Below are 10,693 nucleotides of genomic sequence, written 5' to 3'. Positions count from 1 at the left end.
GTTTTGTCAATCCTCCAAAAAAGTAAACATTGGACCTTTAACTGCATTTTATGTCACTAGTTAATGTGAATGAAAATGGATAAACCCTTGACATTGACATTCCCAGTTTAATACATACAACAGTTTTAAACAATAAATAAGGAATTAAATACCATATGAAGTATTGTCAAATAAAACAAACATCAAACGCAATGTAAAAATGACAGCATAATGACCTTAAAGCATTGTGTGTTTAGACATTGGTATAAATATGTATAATTTTAAGGGTTTCCATAAGAAAACAAACATGCAGCCCTGACATTTTCTCACGAGAAAGACACATTCAACGTGCTTAATAACTGAGATGAAACATTTTAGGGGCAGTATCCTCACACAAGACATTCCCTTTTACTTGTTTTCAAGTAAATCACCCTAAACGCAAACTAACCAAATATCCAAACACTTTCCAGTCGTCTTAGTCCTTCTTTTCCTCCTCTTCATTCAACACTAACAATTTCACATGGGTTAAGATGCACCACATCTGCAAAAGACACATGAATGGTACAGTTTTTATCACAGCACAGTCTGACCCAGCAACAACATAATGCTTCGAAAAAGATGCTCCTGACCTCAACTGCTAAACCCAGCACACGTCCAGCTGCCAGCACCAGAATCCCAAGAATCTGCAGGCTGTGTGGGACACAGAGAGCCTGGGACAGCACATCATACTGGTAGCCATACAGCCAAACAGGCAAAACATGGATCCCTGCTATTGTCAAAATACCCTGTGGAGTCTTGAAGCCTGAGTGATAAAGCGTTCACATTGATGTCACAGTATTTCTTCTGAAACAACAATTGGAAAATAAAAATGTATCTCAGCGTACCCTTTGCCATCACTGCTCCAACCCAGACCGGGCTCTGTGAGAAAGAACTCTTCCACTGGGCACCTCGAGCACTGTGGTTGCAAACAAACGCACACCACTCTACTGAAGACACCAACCAGCCCCACTTTACATATATAGAATACAGTGTTAATCTGATGCTGGCTCATATATGTCTGGAAGAGACAAATGTGCAGCAGTACTAAACTTACATCATAAAGTATATTCCAGAGCATTCCACGTCCTATGTTGTCGATGACCACATCCAGCCAAGCTCCAAACCTGGAGGTCTGATACAGCCGACGTGCCACCCAGCCATCCAGTCCTAACACAAAGATGAACTAAAAATATCAATTTAAGTGTGTCACTAATGCTGTTCATTAGAATATTTCTAATCTGAACCTAGAAATAAACTCCCTTTTAATGTTAATTAATATTAATGTTTTAATATGAAATTTTTTTTAGTAACATTTATATTTTTATGTACTTTGAATGTTTCTAAATCCAGAGTTTATTTCCAGGTTTGAGGGAGATATCATAAATCCGAGTTGTCTGGAAGGCAACACTACAAGACACCTCTGATTTCGGATATGTTCCAACACAGAAATAATTGCTGGAACAGCTTATCCTAAATCATTGGTAACATTAATGTTTTAATCTAGACGTATTTCCGGAATTCAGAAATCTCACAAAATCTGAGATCTATAGAATGCAAAATCTATAGACACGTCTATACTGTAATGTGTGGTAACATAACAGGATACATGACATGTCACTAAAACATATCAATTAAATTTGATTCAATTAAATGTTTCCTGTGAATTATTGAACTGATGACCCTTGCACTGTAACCACAATATAATATAATATAATAATAATAAAATCACCCAAGCATTTATGCAAATACCCACCATCTAATATAATTGACACCACATACAAAGGTACAAATCTCGCTGGGTCATCATACACCATCCAGGCAGTGAGTACAAGCAGAATCCGAATGTACCCTATGAAATAATGAAATTAAATAAACAGCAAAGCCATTAGTTTAACATCAATGATGAAATGTTACATCAGACATGTATTATCTACTGTCTATAGGCTACTGTGAAGCATTTTGGATGATACAAATGCAGAGTGGTGTAATGATTAACGTTACCCTGACTCACCAATGACATTGGGCACATACAGACAGACTTCAAGTCCCATTTGGACATATGCAGCACATGCGCGTCCCTCCTCTCCTGTTTATTATTAATCTGAGTTCGTACGCGCACATATGGTAACATGCAATCTACTGCAACTGAACCTAATACAAAATGTCATGATCAATAATCAAACACATTTATCTTACCGCAAAAAAGTATTTTATATGAGTTCCATTTATGCAACCGCTTATACGGTACACAACACAAACGTCTCTTCCGGCTTTAGTACATACGATTCATTTACATTGCATTAGACACAAGAGGCCGCAGGAGGGCGCCAAATAATATGCATTTAAAACATTTGAATAGTCTTCAGTCGAAATGAAGAATCGCATGTGGTCCATTTGCTTAGTTGCTTCCCACAACTGTCACAGACACAAAGAAAGTGTAACATTATGGGGAGGTTTCCCGGACAGGGATTATTTTAAACCAGGACTAGGCCTTAGTTCAATAAAGTTATTTAAGTAGTTTTTAAAGACATACTATACAAAGAAACATCACTGGAGTGCATCTTGAGACAAAACAGGTAGTGGTCTAGCTTCTGTTGAAACTAGTAACTTTGTATTAGCACCTATTGTACTATTGCTATTTGAATGACATGTCGCTTATTGCTCCCTGAACTCTTTGCAAGTCGCTTTGAATAAAAGCGTCTGCTAAATGATTAAATGTAAATGTAAACAACGGCACTGATATATTTTAAGATATGCCAGTGCAAGTTGTTTTCGATCAAGACACCGTTTGCATTTAAGTTAGTCTGAGACCAAGCTTAAACCCTGTCCGGGAAACCGCCCCGTTAAATATGAAACCCTAAACCCACTCGTTATGCTCTTTGTTAAACTGACAGTGCTTTTAAGAATCATAATTTAAATAACTGTATGTCATATTAAAAAATGACATTAAAACTCTCCTCTGCTGATGACGCTTGCGTTTTACATTATTCTACTTCGACTCCCGTGTCACATTCCAGGTCCGTAGCCAGCCTATTGAAAGGGGAGGTTCTTTTTTTTAAAAGTGGACCTTTTTGCAGTTTTTCTCCTCCTTTTGTATTTAATTATGAGGTTCAAATACTTCATTTTGGTGACCTTTCATGCTCTAATTTGTGCTGGATTAGCTTGTCTGCTGGTATTTTAACCAGCACGCTTTGTGATGCACCTAAAATATTTATTGCATTGTTGTCCAATTGCTTCCTCATGTAACACTTTTGTCAGTCCATACACAGTTCATAAGTTTAAAGACCACACTAACAACAGAATAGATTTAATGAACTTTACTGAAATATTAATAATAATTCACTCATCATAATTTCTTGACTCTCTGTCAATGCCTCTTTGATATGTTTTATTATTATAATTACGATACGTTTATATGGTTATTATATTGTAGACCAGGGGTCCACAAACTTTTTTCTGCAAGGCCACATAATTCTCCCTGTCTTCAATGCGGAACCGGGTCGGTTTGTAACAGAAAATTACATGGTTTGGAGGTACTACTTGAATTATTGTGGAGATTTAATTATGCTTTGAAATGTATTTAGGATGCCTCCTAATGGTTTAATAGTTTATAGTTTAGTGCTACTCAAATTCAAAAAGAATTCTTATGCATATTAATTAACCTTTCTCTTTCCCAACCGCTTGACCATTTTGTCGTCTCTTTGAAATTTTCCGATGGTTCGCGCATCACTTCTATCGCAATGGTACGTTATGAATTTAACAAATAATTAGGCTATGTGAGTAACTTTGCGAAATTTGGGTCTGAAAGCCAAAAGTTATTATCAATTATAGACATGATATAAGTGAAACTGTACGCCTATATATATTTTTTTAAATGTCTCATAGAGTGTTCACAGCGAATTTGCGTCATGGGAGGGGCTTCTGACGCTTGCTCACAGCCCTACTAGAGCAAGCTGCTGATTGGTTAACGCGGTGCGAATTTTCGCCAAAGTTCAGATTTTTCAACTCTCGAACGCTCGAATCGCAGCGCAAGTAGGTCATCGCGTCTTTGCATTGACTTAACATGTAAATCACTCGCGCTTAACGCTTCATTCGCGCTTGGTGTGAACACACTATAAGGCATTGTTCAGAGGGCCGGTCCAAATCTGTGGGCGGGCCGTAGTTTGGGGACCACTGTGTAGAGCGGATAAATCCTTTTAATTAAAAAACATTATATATATAACCCCTCCCCCCGCATCATTCAGAGGCGATGCTTCTTCACGTTGCTTTGAAAAGTATATTGAGAGAACTCTCTCTGTCTGCACGCACGGCACACACGCGTTCTGCAACAATAATCATATTAATTTGAAACAGCAACCCAGAAATTTGTCACAAGCATTGATTAAAACAATGATGACAATAATCACATGAAAAAAAACTACTTAAATTCTGGACCTTTGGCAGTGAGGGGGGGTTCGTTCGAACCACCCGAACCCCCCCTGCCTACGGGCTTGCATTCACACTAGTGTTTAAGATCAAGTCCAGAAATTACATTTGACAGCTGCATGACAGCCACAGACACGCCAGGCACACGGCGTCAGTTCCGCGTTTCTTGCGCGGAGCTGACGCTCATACGCCCCCTGCGTTCTCATTGGACCGAAGTCGCGTGACAGTGTGGAGGCGTCGGCGCTGAGACGCGTCACTCGTTCATAACGCAAAACTCCACCGCCTGACAAAAAAATACAAAACAAAACAACGGAGAACAAGGCAACAGGCACCGATCACTCTCCACATTTCTGCCATTGCCATGAAATGAGGGCACCATGGGCGCCAAGGAGTCACGGATAGGCTTCCTGTCGTATGACGAGGCCGTTAAAAGAGGTAAGAGGTTCGAGATTTAGCGATTGACGGCGGTCGTTCAGTTACGCGGCTGTGCTAAACTAGCATTAGCGTTAGCCAGCTAGTCAAGACCGCATATTAAACCCGTGAGCTAGCAAGACCCAACCTGTCATCCCACAGAGCTGTTAAGTGTCCGTCCGTTTAGCTACCGGGACTAAAGGGCTTGGGATAACGCTAAAGGCGGGGCTGTTTGAACTCCTCTTTGTGTCATTGATGTAACGTTGATGTTGTTGTCAGGGGCTATTTCCCAAATCGTAGTGAGCTGTCTGCTTAGACAGATTTTGGACCATCACAGTTCCGAGCCCTCGGGCCTACAATGTCTCAAAATTAGGTAAAATAGGGTGGAATGTCTAACGAGCAGCCGACTGGAAGTAACGTTAACTAATCTGGGTGGTGCAGCTGCGCACTATCCACTCCGGTAAAGATATTTCACTAATCTGTCAAAATGTCTCCACACCCCCTTGTTATGTATGTCCCATCCATATATTGCAGTTCATCAGCTGCCAAGCAAATGGAAGTTATTTACCCGACAAAACGTCTCCACTCCGCGATGTTGAGAGACCGCTCTCGAAAGAAAACGAAATCTTAGTATAATATAGTACAGACCAGTGTATTTCACACTCGATTTTACTCTTGCTATGCATGATTTTGCGTTTTTAGATGTGTATGTGCTATAGGAATGATCAATTAATTAAACACTCGTTCTTGTGGTAGTTGACATCCTTGGAAAGGGATTATTGACAGGTTCTGACTTGATGGGATACACACAGGCTACCACTACTGGGCATGCGCACTTGTATTCTGCACATTTTTTGTCACGCTGAAAACAGTCGATGAATATTTTTGAATAATTGTAAGGTTAGGTTTAGGGTCGGGGTAGATGTAGACGTTAGCTAATGTCATTTATTGTAATTATATGGCGAGATCTTGCACCACTTCCGGTCTTAGATGTATCCCTTCTTCCAACAACCCCGTTGGCATGTCAGGTTTACGACAATTCCTGTCAGCTGCCTTATCTGTCGTCGTGCTTCCTTTTACGCGAAATTTGCATGCGTTGGCACGTCATGACATTGTGTTACTTCGTCGCTGATGTTGTGTAAACATTTTACATTTCACGGGCTTTGATCGTATGGTTTCTGAGAATGGGTGTATATTATTTGATCCAATACATTTATCACATCAGTATTAGTAGGAAACCATCACCCATAGGTGTAACTTTAACATGATCTGATCACAAGTTTAGTTTCATTGCATTTGGTTTCAGCGACTGCTGAAACTAATCTGGATGGTAGTGTGGTCTGAATGGAAGCAAGCAGACTGACAGACCATAATGCTGGTCTGTGTTTGCCAAGATCCGGGTGGTGTTTATAGGTGGCTGAGAGCAGATACAGGCCTGGCACATGATAAAGAGCATGTCAGTATTGTTTATCTTTTTCCACCTTGATGAATAAGCAGAATTTAGGTGTTGCTTTGAATAATCATTATTTGCATTTTTGTTTCTCTTACCAGGAAACCACACGTCAGTATTTTCATACGGGCCGAGCTAAAACAGATATAAAAATGTAAATGATTTTTGTCGTGTCACAAGCTTATAAGGCTGTGAATCACCCGAGGGTGTGAAGTTATTCTTTTGTTCCTTACAACACCAGTTTGTCTTAGTGTGTGGGCACATACATGACTATGTGTATTGGTGGGCATAGGGGGATAGCTGGCCATGAGCCCGTTAGAAGAGGTAGAATTACCCTAATTGTTCCAGCTGCATCCACACTATGGAAGCACGTTAACTGCAGATTTTGGTGCCATGCTGCCCAGTAGCCGGTGTTGCTTGCATCACATCATCACAGTTAAGAATGAATGGCATACATGTCAGTGTTTCATTGTCTTTAGTGTGAACTTTATATTGTGTGGTTGTTTTCATATCAGCGCTGTCATTCCTGAAAAAGTGTGAACACGGCCATAAATCAGATACAGCTATATGTGGTTACACTCCAGTGATCATCCTTAGAGGTTATTTCAGGGGCTTTCTTCCAACACTGAACATACAATACTGTTCTGTATTCTGAAGGATCTTCTAGTGTCTCAGCCTGTTATCTATCGCCTGCTGACAGTACCGTCTCCCAGCCGCTGAATCTCGAATACCCCTGTCAGTTTGACTGAGGGAGGGTCCTCTGAGATTACAGGCCATCGGATCCAGCCGAGATAATTAAGTCTCATCTTCAGGAATTCATGTTTATTTATGCTGCTTGCCTGTATGGGTCAGAGTTATGTTGTATGTTCTCAGGCCGTCTTTAGAGAAGTCTGTCTGGAATGAAAGGTTGCCTCCACCTACAGACCCACATTGGAGGAACTACTGAGAACTTAAAGTAGGTCATGTTTCTAGGTAGTGGCACTGAAATTAGTTTTATGGTATGATGCAGTGTATCTAGCCGGATTCCATCACAGAGTAACCGAGAGCGTTATGGGTCTAGCTTTCTTTCTCCTTTAAGAGGATGTGCTCTGACTGGACGCAAGCAAAGGGAAAATACTGTGTGGATGCTTTAGATGTTCCCATGCCATTTAAAGAGTAGATCTGTCACTAAACAAATCTCAATTTTTCCTGTTTTTATTACAATCATTTTGGATGTAGGCTTGTGTATTTATTATTGTTTTTTATTGGATACTGTTTTAGAAGGGTTTAAGATAAACTAATGCAATCAGGTGGATATGAAGGTAGCATATGTTATACAGAATTTGGGTCATAGCATTTTTAATCGACCTGTGAAGGAAGAGGAGACTTGCTTGCTTACTTTAAAGGGTATATCATAATATCCTGCAGAAATGCATCTTATGATTTGCAGATATCGCTTTAGGACCGTTGAAAACACCACTTTGAGAATAGCAAATTTGAGTTTATTGTCCAGTAATGACTTGAGAACTGTTTTGGAGCTCTGCAAATGCACAGAGTGCACAGAAAATGTCTGCAGCGTTATGCTGCTATTAAATCATTGTCATCGCCTTTACTGTGGAGCATCTGGTGCCATGATTGTGTTTATGAATTTGCAATGTTGTCACCGTCCCCGGGCACTTTTGATCTCCTACACAACATTAAACAGAATAATCGCATCACACCCTCTATGTGTATTATTTTAAACCTAATGTTGTCATCATCATGGAGATATATTATCTCTACCGATCTATCAACTTTGAAACATCTCAGATGCAGTGGTCTGCTCCACAGTCTTGTACCTTGTCTGTATATCCATAGCCCTTTTCACACAGAGATCCCGAAAAATATACAGAAAATGTGTCCTGGAATTTGTCCCAGGATCGTGAGATTTCGTTCATTCACAGTGCCAGCGATTTTCTGGAATCTGTGCGTGCGTTCACACACCTCCTGTAAAGATCCCGTAAAGACACGCTAGGTGCATGTTATGTGCATTTTGTTTTATGTCGTGAAAATAGGGTTAATCATGGTGAAAGATATTTTTTAAGGAAGCTAAATAGCGCAATTCCTTATTATTACTGCCTTCCTTTATTTAGTGCCAAATAGGCCTAAATAATCTCTCTTTTTTTGGTTATTATTCTGTAGTATATATTATTGCCTTTTGCAAATGACAAAGACATCAATTTTAAAACAAACTCTTTTTATTCATACATTTTTGGTAAATGGAGAACAGAAGAAGAAGAATGCAGGGTAGGATAGCCCAACGAGCTTAAGCTACATATAAGATAAATATACAATTTCATGAAAGCAAATTGTTCAGGATTGTTCGGTGGAAATTTACCCGGTATATGATCATCATGTTTACATTGTTTACAAAGTTTTTATTGGGAAAAACAAGCACAAAAATGTTTGGGTGAAAGTGTGGAGTTAGTCTGTTAACAGTGTCTGCACAGAAACTTGTGCGCTTGTCCGCAGCATGCAGCACAGTGCAGTGTTTAAAAGGTTCAGCACAGCTGAACAACTGTAAGATAAGGGTGCGCTGTGGATTTATTCTACAAGAAAAGAGAGGATCCTTTCTAAATGGAATGCGGCACAATTATCGTTTACCTCGATTTATTTGTTATTGTAATTGATGAACTGGGATCAGTTGTCTGTGTGAATAGGTCGATGAAGAGAGAGGGTCATCACTGACCCCCCTCAGCCGACTGCCGTTTAGAGCGTGAACTGTATTTGGGGATCAAGGGGTTTTCTCCTGCTTTGTAGAAAATCAAGAACCTTTCCTTTAGTCCTGAGGAATTTTTATGACCACACAGCTTTTTCAGGTGGTCTTTTATGGTACACAGTCTATGTATATCCACAGTCTGTTTCCGGTCTTCAAATCTTAGCGGCACAAAATAACCCCTTCCTTCTTGGTATTATGAAGGCTGTGACTTAAATTGCATTTGTTTCTTTTATAAACTCTTTAGCTGGTGCTGTCAGATCAAGTCCACAAACAAGTGGTTTCTGTTCCTTATTCACATAAGAGACATAGGGTTGGGTTTCGTTTGATAATGTGCTTAATCTCTTACTATTAAAGGCTGTGTGTCCGATTTCCCAATTACACTTGTTTAGACAAAGTAGGGCCGAGTACCAAAACAACCTTGTAGCCAATCAGCAGTAAGGTGCACGGTGCATAGGATGTACATAAATCGAGCCGAGCACTGTCGAAGGCGAAAGATGGGGTAGGGGTGTGTTCGTATTGGTGATTTGAACATCAACAACGACTAAGAGAAATCGGACACCCCGCCTTTAACCATTAGATTCTCTTAACACACAGGTGCAAAATTAAAAAGCAGATATGAGGATTAGTGCTGAACATTCAGAGAGGAATGAGAACATTTATGTGGGAATGTGTGCGAATATTTCTACTTGTGGAGGTGTAATCTCACAGTTTATTGAAGCTTCTAATTTTCAGCGCATGTTGAGAGGGTGTTTTTAAAATCTGGCCAATAGATTGTGTCTGCTGGCAGGTTCAGCTCAGGATTTTAAGAGTTGTACTTGCGTTACGACAAATGACTGCTGTCTGCTGATCCAGAACACTTACACTGGTTCTGGGTCATCTGGCTGTCCCCTGCTGCACGGTGCTAGAATAGCATGAAAATTGATGGAAGATGTTTCTGTACAAGCTAAGGTTATAGGGATAGTTCACCCAAAAATGAAAATTCTGTCATCATTTACTCAACCGTATGTAATTTCATACCTGTATAAATTAAGATATTTGGAAGAATGTTAGTCATTTTCAGTTTACGGGACATCATTGACCACAATAGTAGGAAGAATTAAATGGTAGGCAAAGGTGCCCGAGAACTCTTTGTTTTCATAAATTCTTCAAAATATCTCATTATGTTTTCAACAGAACAAAAAATACAATCTTTTGTTTCCTACTATGGTACTGGATGATGTCCCAGAACTGAAAACTGCTAACATTCTTCCAAATATCTTTCTTTGTGTTCATTTGAACAAAGACATTTATACAGGTTTTAAACAACCGGAGGGTGAGTAAATGATGAGAGATTTTACATTTTTGGATGAACCATCCCTTTAAGCATAAGGACCCTTTCCTCACTATGCCATCTCTCACGCCATTTAATCTGTTTAGAGAAAATGGACACCAATTCGAAATGCAGAAAAACACTAGCATCAGTGTATCAGACCACAGCAACAAAACAGCATTAATGGATTACCAAGAACTGTTATGACACTATAGTGGCATATGTTGCATTCTTTTATTGTAAGTGTACTTTGTGCTGCATAATCTCATGCATTGTCAAGTGCACTTGGATGCGTGCAATCTTGCAGTGACATAAAAGTTCATTCTGTTCTTACAGAAAAGAA

At 39.7% G+C, this 10,693-nt stretch overlaps 2 protein-coding genes across 5 annotated transcripts in view; one reads left to right on the top strand and one right to left on the bottom strand.

The window, feature by feature from the left end:
- Positions 1-8: 8 nt before the first annotated feature.
- On the bottom strand, positions 9-2,344 carry LOC306908458 (uncharacterized protein). Of its 2 annotated transcripts, XM_079481345.1 has the most exons (7): positions 2,215-2,326; positions 2,030-2,104; positions 1,772-1,867; positions 1,073-1,185; positions 864-987; positions 609-781; positions 33-520 (listed from the first exon to the last, which is right to left on the bottom strand). In XM_079481345.1, exons 2-7 carry the CDS (start codon positions 2,067-2,069, stop codon positions 455-457), a joined length of 612 nt encoding a protein of 203 aa, XP_079337471.1. In that variant the 5' UTR covers positions 2,070-2,104; positions 2,215-2,326; the 3' UTR covers positions 33-454. The 2 variants fall into 2 exon arrangements, with proteins under 2 accessions (XP_079337470.1, XP_079337471.1); XM_079481344.1 differs by having other exon boundaries at positions 9-520; positions 2,030-2,344.
- A 2,387-nt stretch (positions 2,345-4,731) lies between these two features.
- usp32 (ubiquitin specific peptidase 32) overlaps positions 4,732-10,693 on the top strand; it is a 32,274-nt gene continuing 26,312 nt past the window's right edge. For all 3 annotated transcript variants that reach the window (XM_079481342.1, XM_079481343.1, XM_079481341.1), the window contains exon 1: positions 4,732-4,878. In XM_079481342.1, the coding sequence (XP_079337468.1) occupies positions 4,821-4,878 (58 nt within the window). In that variant the 5' untranslated portion in view covers positions 4,732-4,820. The remainder of the gene's footprint in view (positions 4,879-10,693) is intronic.

The sequence above is a fragment of the Barbatula barbatula genome (genome assembly GCF_947034865.1).
Source record: "Barbatula barbatula genome assembly, chromosome: 19".
Lineage (NCBI taxonomy): Eukaryota > Metazoa > Chordata > Actinopteri > Cypriniformes > Nemacheilidae > Barbatula > Barbatula barbatula.
Note: the sequence above shows the minus strand (reverse complement) of the source record. Positions and strands in the feature narration are given on the sequence as shown.